General features: G+C 59.1%; 1 protein-coding gene and 1 long non-coding RNA gene across 2 annotated transcripts; both read right to left on the bottom strand.

Moving 5' to 3' along the window:
* Positions 1–7,331: 7,331 nt before the first annotated feature.
* On the bottom strand, positions 7,332–10,747 carry LOC146420623 (maestro heat-like repeat-containing protein family member 6). Its single transcript, XM_085048081.1, has 10 exons — positions 10,655–10,747; positions 10,071–10,199; positions 9,638–9,825; positions 9,412–9,549; positions 9,026–9,140; positions 8,672–8,854; positions 8,283–8,459; positions 7,994–8,149; positions 7,733–7,834; positions 7,332–7,412 (listed from the first exon to the last, which is right to left on the bottom strand). Exons 1-10 carry the CDS (start codon positions 10,745–10,747, stop codon positions 7,332–7,334), a joined length of 1,362 nt encoding a protein of 453 aa, XP_084904207.1.
* A 472-nt stretch (positions 10,748–11,219) lies between these two features.
* Positions 11,220–12,244, bottom strand: LOC146420622 (uncharacterized). The gene is made up of 3 exons (XR_014849090.1): positions 11,775–12,244; positions 11,463–11,521; positions 11,220–11,368 (listed from the first exon to the last, which is right to left on the bottom strand). It is a non-coding gene; the product is annotated as an uncharacterized LOC146420622 (long non-coding RNA).
* Positions 12,245–13,277: the final 1,033 nt, after the last annotated feature.

Raw genomic sequence — 13,277 nt, 5'->3', positions numbered from 1 at the left:
AAAGGGCCCTTGCACACGCTGCCACCTGCCCTGGGGCCGCCCCCACCCCAGGATGGCTGCTGGCCATCCTAAACACGGGGGTGTCACACACACAAGGAAGGCGTGGGCCAGGGCACCAATGCTGCTCTGAGCCCTGGGGCTTGGGGAGCACTGAAATCAGCAGGTGTGGCAGAGTCCCCACAAAAGCACACCTGCCACCCCCCCGTACCCTGGCAGTGCTGGTGCCCGTCTGCTGCCACACAGACCTGTGCCCCTGCCGGGCTTCTCTGCCAGGGGGCAGCCAAAGCCAACGGGCAGGTGCCCAATGGCAGGAGCAGCTGGAGCAGCTGGAGGCAATGCTTGGTATCTGTCAGATGATGTTGCTCCTTCCTGGAATGATTGTTTTTCATGGAAGGGATTAGCAGCAGCACCAGAACACCATCAGCTGCTGTGTTTCACGGGACAAAGAGATTCTACAGAGACACTGTCATGTTTCCTTGTGCTCTTCTGTCTGTTTTTCTGGGAAAAACATTCGTCCATCCTCTGATGTTCAACGCTGCAGTTGCTGCGTGTCTGGCTGTGGCAGCTCACGTCCAAACACAACTGGGTGCCTACTTGGCAAGGCAATGGACGGCCACCAACTGGGAAGCTCAAGCATGGCTATATTTAAAGCTTCCAACAATCTCTTCTCCATCTCCAAAGGCAAACACATGTTGGAAAATTGCAATTTGGAGAATTGCAATGCTCCCGGGATACAAATTATCACAAAAGAAAGCAGCAAGGATTGCACACAAAGCCTTTGGAAACACTCCCTAGATGAATTCAAGTCTCTCCCATGCAGGGCTGTCACAGCTGAGCTTCTACACTGCCGCACGGTTCCAGGGTGAGCGGGAAGAAGTCCACAATGTTCATGTACAGTCTGAAATGGGGATGCAGGGTTGGACCAAAGGCTTTCCTCAGGGGGATGGTGCCGAAATCCAGTGCGTTCTGGGGCGCCAGCATGACAGAGCTCAGCAGGTCTGACGGACAGCCTGTGCAAGGAACAAGCGAGATCTGGTGTTGTGGGTGCCTGGCACTGGGCTTCTGGAGAATGATTGCCTGAGAAGGTGCCACTCGCTCGCTCTCCCCTGCCACAGATGGGCAGAGGAGAGGAAAACAAATTTAACAAAGGGGTCATTTGTTGTACACCAATTACAACGTATAATAACAAAGACTATTTTTTTTCCCCACTTTATTGAAGAGACTGCAGGTGCAAATCTGGGTGCTTAGCCTTCTAAGCAAATTGTATTTATATCAGACGACTAGAAATACATGTAAAGAGTGCATGCACCGGCGTGCCAGCTTTGGGAACAAAAGTTGATAGCGTTTAGGGACAGGCTGCGATCTCACAGGGTGGGAGCGCTGAAAAGCCCAGTCCGCTCCCGGCAGCCCCCCGGCGCCTCGCCCAGAGGCACACAGCCACAGCGGCTGGCAGTTCCCGCGCCCCGCGGCTGAGGGGAGCGGCGGGGCGGAGCCGCTCGATGCTGGGCGGGAAACGTACCCTGCGGCGCGGAGGAGGCGGCGGCGGCTGCGCAGCAGGGAGTGGCGCGGGCCTGCCGTGTCCCTCAGGGCGCCCGCGGCCCCTCAGCGGCCGTGGCGTGCCTGCGGGCAGCCGCGTGTCCCCTCAGCGACACACGGCATGCCCGGCTGCCCCTCGGGTGACCATCGCGATCCCTCAGTGACCCTGACGTACCCTCAGGAACACGACAGACTCCTGCCTCCCCTTCAGTGACGCCCGTGTCTGCTCCGTGCGACCCACATCACCTGGCACACGCATTCCCCTCAGAGACCTTCATGGCCCCTCAGCGACACACGTGCCTCCGCCTCAAATGTCCTTCGTGTTCCCTCAGCATAACAAGGGGTACCCTCCTCCCCCTCAGTGACCCCCATATCCCCTCAGGGGAATCCGCAGCACCTGACACCCTCTTCCCCCTCAGTGACCCTTCAGTGGCATGCGGGGCACCCACGTGGCCTTCAGAGACCATCACGGCACCTCATCAACGCACAGGGCATCCATCTTCCCTTCAGTGAGATAAAAGGCATCTGCCACCCACTCAGGGAACCTCATGTCCCCTCAGCATCCCTTGGGGCACACTCCACTACCTCGGTGACCCTCGCGTTCCATCAGCAAATGGAGGGACACCAGCCACCCCCTCAGCGATGCACCCTGGGTACAGGCAGTCATGCCGGGCAGGGGCCACCAGCCGGCAGAGTCATGCCGGGCAGGGGCCACCAGCCGGCAGAAAGCTGCTGGGGCTGGGGGAAAAGCCCTGCTCTCCTTACAGGTGGGGCTGGGAGTTGGGGGAGCTCCATTTGCCCCCTCAAGTGCAGAGACAAGGGATCTCACCCTCCTTGTAGGGCTGCACCTCTCTCCAGGAAGCCCAAGGAGCGTGATGGCAAAAGGCCAATGACAGCAAAGCAAAGACCCAGCCCTGCTCACTGAGGGTCACTGAGGGAGTGGAGGGTGCCGCAAGTGATACTGAGGGGACGTGTGGCTCACTGAGGGAAAATGAGGGGACATCCACCAGTGGCTCACGTCCACTGAGTCTACTGAGCCCTTTCCCTGGACAGGACCCATCTGGAACTGCAAAGCTCACACGCTCATGTATCCGTGCCCCGGGAACGCTCTTGGCCCAGAGGGCCTTGCTCATGGTGCCTCTTGGGCTCAAAGCTGCTGCTCTTCTTCCTCTGTCTTGCCCAAAGCCACAGAGGTCAGCCTCCCCCGCAACAAGAGGAACAAGACTCAATACCCAGGCAGTCAAGCTCATGGCCTAAGGCTGAGCAGGGCCAGGGCCCCAGTCGCAAGGACAGGGAGGGCAGGCGCCCAGCCCCACAACCGCTGGGCCCACAGGTCTGAGAGGCTGGGAGCAGGGGCACACACCTCATTTTGGGAGGTCCCTCCAACCGGTCAGTGAGGGAGATGCCTTGGGGAAACACCAGAGCAGCCGGGTTGCAGGAACAGGGCGGCTGCCTGAGGGCTTCTTCTGGCCTCTGACACCCAATTCCTCAGCGCTTCCCACCACCCCATCCCCTCAGGGGCCTCCTGTCCCCTTGCAGCCTCCTGCTGCCCACCCCCTCACACATCTCCCTCGTGCCTTCCCACTGCCTTGTCCCGTCAGGGCCTCGGCAGCACCTCATCCCTGCAGGCCTCCCACCGTCCCGTCCCCTCAGGGTCTCCCCCAGCCCGGCCATCCTGCCCGGCCGTGGCGCAGCCCCGACGAAGCTCCAGAGGAGCCCCGGATCAAGAGGCACCGGGGAGCCCTCAGCAATCCAGCCAGCAACACACGGGCAGGAGGACACAGGTGGAGCTTCCAGGTTGCCAGAAGGCTTGGGGCCATCTCTAGGCACCAGTCTTGCAGGGATCCCCGCAGCTGCGGCCTCTGCCAGCCCGCTCCGTTGGAAGTGTTAGGGCTTCGTCAGAACCAGCGAAGGCCAAGGGGCTTCTGGCCACTTCCACACTGCACGCCTGGGGAACTTGCTGGGCACAAGCATCCATCATCCCCTCTTCCCCTATGCCCTGCAGTGATTGGGAACCAAAAGAAAGATCCTGGCACTGGCTGTATTATAACACATTCTATATTTGAAAATTATATTAACAGTATAAATTATATTACTACAAATATAATATTAATTACATTACAAATATATGAACCCTTTTCTTAGGGCATAGTAAAAAAAAATGAAGTCTTCATAAAAACAGATGTTCCCCACTGACTCAGGTGCCCCCAGCAGATAGAGCACACAGATCAGCTCTATCCTTTGGCAGCTGGACACAGCCAGCAATGGCCACACAGACGAGGCCGCGACTTCCATATCATGCGAAGCAAGTCATGCAGCCTCTGGGCTCTGGACATGGGAGCTCTCTCTGCTGCCTTGAGGATGTACAAGCTTTGCAGTGCCAGATTTGATACGGCACTGCTTACGTCCTTGGCCGTGTCTTCAAGGGCTGCAGGAGAGAGGAAGAGAGCCACGGTCAGAGCCTGGATCTGCGGGGACCCGAGGAGAGTTCCCCGGCCAGGGCCATCCCCGCCAGCCTTTGCCATGGCCAGGGACGAGCAGGGACCAACGGGAACAGCCGGAAGGTGCTGACGACGAATCCCCCACGTGCCCCTGAAATCTCTCTGTGCTCTACCCACGCCGCCCCTCGTCCACACAGGGCGCAGAGCCATCCAGAGCCGGGACAGGGATTGCAGCTCCTCCCTGCCAGCCCCCGCTGACACCCCACTGCCCTCACTCACCCTTGCAAATGACATCGAATTCTTCCTGCTGCCCCCTCAGATGCCGCCCGGCGATCCCTGGGAACACAGAACCCTGTGTCACAGCCCCAGCGGCACAGCTCCCCCACAGCGGCGCTGCCAGCCCCGGGGCCACAAGGCATCCTGCGACGGCAGAGCTCAGCCCGGGAAGGGCACGGCTCCCTGCGAGAGCGGGGCGGCAGCAGCCCCGAGGCCAGGCGGGGCTGCAGAGCCTTGGGCACGGATGCCGCTGCCGGGGCAGCAGCCGGGGCTGGGGCCGAGCTGCGGCGGGGCGGGGCAGGAGCCCGGGATCGTGCCTCACCCAGGAACCTGACGGCCTCCTCTCGCAGGGACTCCTGTGGGCCGTCCAGGTAGGGCAGGGCGTGGCGCAGGTGCTCGGCCGCCCGGCTCCTGTCCTTTGGCAGCTGGAGAGAGCGCCAGGAGGGAAGGCTTGGCAAGGGCTCTGCCCCTTGGCCGGCCCAGCCCTGGCCTCCCCTGCCCGCCGGCAGCCGCTGGCGCCGCGCTCTGGAGGGGGCAAAGGGCCGGGTGCCGCCCGGGGAGCCGCACAGCCCAGCCGGGCCGGGGCTCCATCGGCACCCGGCTCGGGGCCCAGGCAGGCTGGAGAAGAGCCCGTGTGGTTCCTGGGTGCAGCAGTGGGCAGAGGCACAGCTGCCAGCCCCATCCTTACCAGGCACTCACCAAACTTGCACTGCTGCTTCTTCTTCACCAGCTTCTTCAGATCCCACCTCTTCAGGAACTTGACCACAGCAAGCAGCACTTCCTGAGAGGCCTGCATAGCAGCAGAGACCCACAGATGGTACCCCAGCTCAGGGCACAGGACGCCTGGAGCGCAGCTCTTGAGGCACCAAGCCAGGAGTCAGCAGCCCGCTTTCTCAGGGGGACTCCAGCAAGCCACGGGTCCTCACCTCTGCCACAGATGTCTTCTCATCATGGCAGTGGAAGCAGAGTGGGAGCAGGCTCTGCCACGCCTTTGTCTTCAGGGCCTTTTTTCCCTTCTCCCCTAGAGAAGTCACCAAGCCTCGGAAGACAAAGATGGAGAGCCGCTGCACCAGGCAATCATCCTGTCAGAAAGGAAGAACAAAATATGTATTGGTTTGAAAACAAACCAATGGGAGATCACAAGTCAAGATTGAAATTAAAAATAAGTGAAATAATACAAGGAAAAGCACTGACAAAGTCAGATACAACCTAACACCCTGTTAGGGTGGTAGTAGCAGTCTAACTGAAGTAGTCCAGTTGAAGCGGTGATCCTGTGAAGGTCTAGTCTCCAGCTGAAGATCCAGTAGTAGCTCTGGTCCTCTGGGAACCCAGTAGACAGGGCTAGCTCAGGCAGTTCTAAGGCCAGGTTATATCCAGGTGGGAACACCTGGCTCCTCCCTCCTCGGCAGAGCATCTCACAATGGGATGAGATAAGTCCATGAGTCACACGGTGGGTCCCTGATGGCCCATTGCCTGTCATGCGGGGTGGGTCATTAGCAAGTGATAATAGCTAACGGATGGCCCATTGTCTGTCATCCGGAGTGGGTGATAGCAGCTAATGGCCCACAGCTGGTGGTAATAGAATACTTAACTACATCAATATTGCAACCTAGGACAGGCGGGGCGGGGCGGGAGCCCGGGATCGTGCCTCACCCAGGAACCTGACAGCCTACTCTCACAGGCAATTCTGTGGGCTGTCCAGGTAGGGCAGGGCGTGGCGCAGGTGCTCGGCCGCCCGGCTCCTGTCCTTTGGCAGCTGGAGAGAGCGCCAGGAGGGAAGGCTTGGCAAGGGCTCTGCCCCTTGGCCTGCCCAGCCCTGGCCTCCCCTGCCCGCCGGCAGCCGCTGGCGCCGCGCTTTGGAGGGGGCAGAGGGCCGGGTGCTGCCCGGAGAGCCGCACAGCCCAGCTGGGCCGGGGCTCCATCGGCACCCGGCTCGGGGCCAGGGCAGGCTGGAGAAGAGCCCGTGTGGTTCCTGCGTGCAGCAGTGGGCAGGGGCACAGCTGCCAACCCCACACACTGGCCACCAGGACAGGGGGTTTTCTCCAGGCTGGGGCTGTGGCTTTCAGGCCATCCTTACCAGAGACTCGCCAAACTTCCACAGCTGGTTCTTCTTTACCAGCTGCTTCAGATCCCACCTCTTCAGGAACCTGGCCACAGCAAGCAGCACTTCCTGAGAGGCCTGCATAGCAGCAGAGACCCACAAATGGCACCACAGCTCAGGGCACAGGACGCCTAGAGCGCAGCCCATGAGGCACCAGGGCAGGAGTCAATTGAGCCGCCTCTCAGGGGGACTCCAGCAAGCCACGAGTCCTCACCTCTGCCACAGATGTCTTCTCATCATGGCAGTGGAAGCAGAGTGGGAGCAGGCTCTGCCGCGCCTTTGTCTCCAGGGCCTTTTTTCCCTTCTCCCTCACAGAAGTCACCAAGCCTCGGAAGACAAACATGGAGAGCCGCTGCACCAAGCTATTATCCTGTTGGAAAGGAAGAACAAAAGACCTCAGCATTGGCTGCTCTGGGCTCACCTGGGCACACACCTGAAGATCCACAGGGCACAGAAAGCCCAGGCCAGGACTAGTGCCCGTGCCTGGGGGCACAGAGCCTTACATTGTCAAAGAGTGGCAGGAGCGCCTCAGCCAGCTTCAGGGCGGTGGGGCTGGGGAGCGGCACGACTTTGTCCGACACTCTATAGCCCAGTGCAGTGAGTGTCATCGCAACCATGTCTCCGTCTGTGTCCTCCAGTAGCTTCATGAGGCTTTCCGTCAGCCTCCACATTATTTTGGCCAGGCTCCAGCCCTGGCCACAGGCTGCTTGCTTGCCTGCTTTCGACTGGAAACACCGTGCTTCATAAGCAAATCCAGCAGGGCTGCACTGGCCCTGCTTTTGAAGACGGCGGGGTATGCACCGGCTCCAGCGTTCCTGCTGCTGTTCTCTGCCTCTCGCAGATCTGCCTCTCCCAGATCCGAGCCCTGGGCACGGATGCCGCTGCCGGGGCAGCAGCCGGGGCCGGGGCCGAGCTGCGGCGGGGCGGGGCGGGAGCCCGGGATCGTGCCTCACCCAGGACCCTGTGACAGCCTACTCTCACAGGCAATTCTGTGGGCTGTCCAGGTAGGGCAGGGCGTGGCGCAGGTGCTCGGCCGCCCGGCTCCTGTCCTTTGGCAGCTGGAGAGAGCGCCAGGAGGGAAGGCTTGGCAAGGGCTCTGCCCCTTGGCCGGCCCAGCCCTGGCCTCCCCTGCCCGCCAGCAGCCGCTGGCGCCGCGCTTTGGAGGGGGCAAAGGGCCGGGTGCCGCCCGGGGAGCCGCACAGCCCAGCCGGGCCGGGGCTCCATCGGCACCCGGCTCGGGGCCAGGGCAGGCTGGAGAAGAGCCCGTGTGGTTCCTGGGTGCAGCAGTGGGCAGGCGCACAGCTGCCAACCCCACACACTGGCCACCAGGGGAGGTGATTTCTCCAGGCTTGGGCTGTGGCTTTCAGACCATCCTTACCAGGCACTCGCCAAACTTCCACAGCTGGTTCTTCTTCACCAGCTGCTTCAGACCCCTTCTCTTGAGGAACCCAGGTACACAAAGCAGCGTTGCCCAAGATGCCTGGAGAGCAGCAGAGACCCGGAGATGGCACCACAGCCCAGGTGACAGCATCCACATCCTTGTGCCAAGGCCTGCAGGAGGCTGCAGCCTGCAAGGTGCCAGGGCAGGAGGCAGCTGAGCCCCCTCCCAGGGACTCACCGCCAGCCCATGAGTCCTCACCTCTGCCACAGGCCGGTTCTCATTATGGCAGTGGAAGAAGAGTGGAAGTAGGCTCTGGCTCACAATTGTCTTCAGTGGCTGTTTTGCCTCTTCCACTACCAACTCCATCACCATACAGAAGAGATGAATGGAGAGCAGCTGCACATGGCTGTTGTCCTGGAGAAAAGGAAGACAAAAAAATCTCAGCACCAACTATTCCAGGTGCACCCAGGCAAACGCCTGAAAATTCTCATGATGCAAAGCGTCTGGGCAGCAGCCACTGCACATGACTGGGAGCACAGAGCCTTACGTGATCAAACAGCGGCAGGAGTGCCTCAGCCAGCTTTGGGGCGGTGGTGCTGGACACCAGGATGTCTTTGTTCTGGAGCATATTTTTGAACACAGACAGAGTCATGCCGACCACATCTCCATCTGCTTCTCCCAGCGGCTCCAGAAGATTTTGAGACAGCCAGCACATTCTTCTGGCCTGTGTGGAACACAAGGCTGTGCTGTGAAGCCATGAACAGTCGCACTGCCAACACTGCCCTGGCGCTGCAACCCCACTGTGCTGCCGCAGGGCCCAGAAGCCAAAGGCCTGTCCCAAACCATTCAGGCAGCTGAACAGGAGGCAGGAGAGCTGGAAGCAGCTGCCTCACATCCCAAATCCCAGCCAGCTCCAAGTAAGTGCTTTCCCCATGCAGCCCCATGCTGCCAGTATGGCTTCAGCCACTGCCCCCTTCTCACTATCGAGGGGTCCTTGCTGAGCACCATGAGGCCCCTGAGTGCCAGGCAACGCCTCTCCCTGCACTCACTCTGCAGGTACCTTGACATGACCTTCAAGACCCTGTGACCACATTCAGTCAAGTCCAGGCAGTCAAGGACCTGAAAGGCACAGGCAGTGACAGGGGAGCCGGCTGGCAGGAGCCCAGAACCATTCAGGCCTAGGCCCATGCAGCAGCACAGGGCACGGGCACCGTCCCAGGCAGCTGCGGCTATGAGAGGGCAGAGAGCTGGGAGGCAGCTGGGCGAGGCAGCGCTGGCCTTCAGGCTCACCTCCACAAGGAATGCCAGGGCGGGCAGATCCCAGCTTGGCTCCTTGCCCCTGAGCAGTGTGAGCAGGTGGAGTGCAATCCCAGAACACAGAGGGCTCGAGACACGGCGCATCTCCCTGGAAGGAGGAAAAAGGAACCAAGTCCCTCAGGTGGGGTGGCAAACCTCTCCCAGGACTAACTCACAGAGGTCTGGTCTTTCCCCAGCATCCCTAGAAGGGATGTGAGTGCTTTTGGAGGCTCCTGGTCAGCCTCCTCTCCCAGCCTTTTCCAGTCTGCTTGGCCATCCCTCAGTGACAAGGCCCGCTGGCCCACAACCATGGGGACTGTGTGGGGCACCCCAGGCACAGAGCACAAATGCCGAGGGCTGTGGGGAGAAGGGGATCTCACCTGGCCAGCACACCCACGGCATAGTGGTGGGTGTCAGCACAGAGCAGTGTGTCCCAGCCACGCCTGCATTCCATTGCCATCAGTAAATTCAGACAGCGCAGATGGTAGAGCAGAGCCCTCATGGTCTGCACTGCGAAGCTGTGTGCAGAGCAAAGCCCAGGTCACGCTGGAAGCACTGGCCCTGCCCTGAGTACATAGGAAGGACAGGACGACTGGGACGGAGCACCTGCTGATGCTGGTGGGAAGGCGGTCGTCCTTTCGGCATTCTCTCCAAAAGTTATCAACCTCCTCTGGCACCTGTTCTGTGCTAAAGAACACTTGGAACAGTAGAGCCAAGAGGAGGCGGGGAGAAGACACTCTAAATGGCTCTGGGCACCAGGGCAGGTGGAGAATCTCCCAAACCACTCTGCTTGCCTGCAAAAGACAAACCACGCCGAGACAGCGCTCAGTGCCGAGGTGTCCGTGTGGCAGGGCCCGAGCGTGGCAGGGAGAGGCCAGGGGAGAGGCAGGGGGAGCACCGGGCCTGGTGGCCCTGGACCTGCCCCTAGGCCAGGTTTCAGCCCAGCGCCTGAGGCAGGGAGATGCACTGGGGGAAGGAGGATGGAGAGCTGCGGGAGAGGCGACCTGGGGGTGAGCAAAGGCCACTTCCACAAACTCACAGCCAGGGCAAAGACATCATTGAGTTCCCCATCAGAGGTGGACATTCTGTGCTTTGGCCAGTCCTCCATCACACAGAGCAGTGTTGGAAGCACCTTCTCCGCTGCCATTCCTGACGAGGCTATGGTCCTCTGTAGAGACAAAGGAGGCTTGACAACCCAATATGAGTTTTTACAGCAAGCTTCAGTTTATTGAGTTTCAGCATACATACTTATAGGGTGGTTAATTAGGTAATGCATATTCTGCAACCGCATATTATTATTGGTTATTTGCTTCAACGCCCTAAGTCTGGCTATTTGCCCTATGTATGGATACATACTAACTTTGTCCAGTTTTCTATATTCTTATTGGTTCTTCCCCATCCCTATCAGTAGCCTTATCCCAATGTTGCAGCAAGGCCATTGTGCCCTAAATTGCTGATTGGCCAGAGAGTTGGCATCTATGCCATAGTTAGCTGAGTACGGCTATTGTTAAGAAACAGCTTGTTTAAGTCTGTATGTCCCTTATCTATTAGCCAATTTTCTACATTATTGCAGCAGCTCTGTGGGTCATGAGCTCTTAGTCAGGGGCGTCTCAGCCACAGCACCGTGGCCTGGGCAGCCATGGGGGCCCAGGTGATAGAGACATGGTGCTCTGGGGTGCAGGCAGGGAGCATGGCGGCAGGCTGGGCAGCTGACATGCTAGGGCTAGGAAATGGCAGCTGTTGGGTCCTGGAACTCGCTGACTGTCTAGCAGACCCACTGGACTGGCTGTAAAGGGTGATGGGCCCTAAAGCCTGGTCAGCCCTAAGCCCTCAAGGCAGGTGGGCCCTGTACCTGTCACAAGATGGGGCACAGCACAGGAGGGTCACTGCGACATCAGCAGGGTGTTCCTGGCTCAACCTCAGGAGGTCCATGAAGAACCTGTCATCTGGAACTAGACACAAGGCTCAGGTACATGTTCCTCACAAAGGCTGGCACCCGGAGAATGCACAAGGAAAGCTGCAGTGTTGCCAAAGGAAACAACTTCCCCAGCTTCCCCCAGGAAGTACTTCCCTTCCCTAACCACCACACTGGGCCAGCCTCAAAGGCTGAGGGGGCCCAGTGCCCATCGCTTGAGGACCCACATGGCGCTTGCAAGGCTCAAGCTCTGTCAATAGACTGCTTACTTCACTTGCATGGGAGACAACCCTCATCCCAAAAAGATCTGGACTAGGAGCTGAAGGCAGGTCCTGAGCGGGCATGGGGTGAGTCTTTGCTGCACCCTCAGTCTGCATGGTGTCGATCCCTCTGCGTCGAGTGCCTTTGAGGTTCTGAAACATCTTCAAGAAAATGAAGGGGAGGGAAGAGAGATGTCCCATCAAAGCACTCCAATGCTGATGCTGAGCTGAGCAGGGGGGGAATGGCCCAGAATACCTGGCCTATAAAGTGCCAGCAGCCAGGGGCATGGTCCTGCTCTTGTGTCTGGTCCGTGCCTGCATGTGGGAAAGAGTGAGCACAGCCAGGGCTGAGGGGCTGCAGGAGAGGCCAGAGAACACAGCCCAGGCCTGTGCTGCCCAGGCAGGGACAGCCCCGGGATGCCCAGGGGATGCAGCACGGCTGCAGCGGGGGTCAGCCCCAGCCCCTCTTCTAGTCTATCCATGGGCATGTCCCTGGGGGATGGGTTGGGATGGGATGGGGCCAAGCTGGCTGCAGGCACCAGCCCTGTGGCCCAGCTCCGCCACTCACCCGTCTGCAGCGGCTGGACCTGCTCCACCTCTCCAGGCTGCTGTGCTGGGGCAGCTCCAGGGCCTTCTTCCTCCTCCTCCTCCCAGGCCACCTTGGGCTCGCTTGGGGGTTTCTGCTCCATGTCTGTGACCGGAACAATGGCTGCTTGCAGGAGAGACGCCTTGGGAAAGCTCTGGGTAAGCAAGTGCTGCAGTCGTGCCTTGAAGGCACCTGCAAGAGAGAAGTCTTGGGAAGGCTACAGGACAGCAAGTCCTGCACTCTGGTCTTGAGGGCTCCTGCCACAAGGACAGGAGACTCCTCGTCCTTGGTGACTGTGGTCACCAAGTCCCACGGTCTGGCCTCGAGGGCACAGGCCACAGGGATAGGCGATGCCTTGGAAAAGCTCCGAATCACCAAGTCTCGCGGTCTGCCCTCGGGGGCACCTGCAAAAGAGAAGCCTCGAGGAGGCCACAGGTCACCAAGTCCTGTGGCTTGGCCTCGGGGGCACCTGCAAAAGAGAAGCCTCGAGGAGGCCACAGGTCACCAAGTCCTGTGGCTTGGCCTCGAGGTCACCTGCAGGAAGAACGCCTCGGAAAAGCTCTGGGTCAGCAAGGAACGAGTGCGCTGTTGTCAGAGACTGAAATAGTTCATGCCTCAAACATTGATATAAAGTTTTGCTCATTATAACAAAAAGTGTATAAAGAAGCTACAATCAAAGAAGCCTCCCTGAAGATACCTGACTGGGACTTTGGACTGAGTCAAACTGCTGAGATTAGATAAAGGGAAACCTATTGTTCAATCATCTCAAGCTGAGGGAAAGGTATGCATCCACGAAGGCAAAAGCCACCAGCTGTGCTGAGAATCATCCCTGGCTGAGTTTGGGGTGGGGGCAGAGCACAGCTCACAGAAGCCAGGTTTACACAGACTGGCCCAGCTGTGGAACCCCCAGCCTCACTAGCTACATCCACGGGACTTTCACGTGAGAGGCAGCTGAGGGGGAGTCACAATCCATCACAGACCCCCCAGAGTGCTAGGCCTGGCACCACAGGAGTGCATGTGATGCAAGCAGAGTCTGCTGCAAGAGACTGCCCCTCCCCTGGGGGGGACATGCCTGGACATTGCCCCTGGCCTGAGTGTATATTAACCCATGGCATTCTGTGCTTTTCGGGGGGACCACCACCACCGAGAAGACCGGCTGGAGAGGATCAACACAACATCGTTGGGATCCACGGATGGTGATATTTTCTCTTTCCCTCTTTCTGTCCCCCCCACCTCTTTTCTTACTTCTCTTTTTCTCTCTTTTCTCTCTCTCTCTCTCTCATATTTTCTATCAAATAAAACTCATACTATTGACTGGCATATGGTCTCGTTTGTACCTTAATTCGGGCAGAGGTATTTCTAAAGAACCTTAATAATTGGATCATAACAGCTGTGGGAAATCCTCACGGCAACGCTCTGTCCCGTCCTGTTCCGTCGCGTGCTCCGAGCACTGAGGCTTAGTTGTGTCACTTCCAGCACCTATGT

This window comes from Lichenostomus cassidix, unplaced genomic scaffold, assembly GCF_008360975.1.
Source record: "Lichenostomus cassidix isolate B80296 unplaced genomic scaffold, HeHo_3.0 HiC_scaffold_780, whole genome shotgun sequence".
Taxonomy (NCBI): Eukaryota; Metazoa; Chordata; class Aves; order Passeriformes; family Meliphagidae; genus Lichenostomus; species Lichenostomus cassidix.
Note: the sequence above shows the minus strand (reverse complement) of the source record. Positions and strands in the feature narration are given on the sequence as shown.

Excerpts from the sequence above, each read along its gene's own strand:
- LOC146420623 (XM_085048081.1), bottom strand. The coding sequence starts at position 10,747 with ATGTCAGCTGCCCAGCCTGCCGCCATGCTCCCTGCCTGCACCCCAGAG. Across the intron at positions 10,200-10,654 it reads CCATGGCTGCCCAGGCCACG|AGGACCATAGCCTCGTCAGG; the intron begins GTGCTGTGGCTG and ends TTGTCTCTACAG. Across the intron at positions 9,141-9,411 it reads GCCGTGGGTGTGCTGGCCAG|GGAGATGCGCCGTGTCTCGA; the intron begins GTGAGATCCCCT and ends TCCTCCTTCCAG.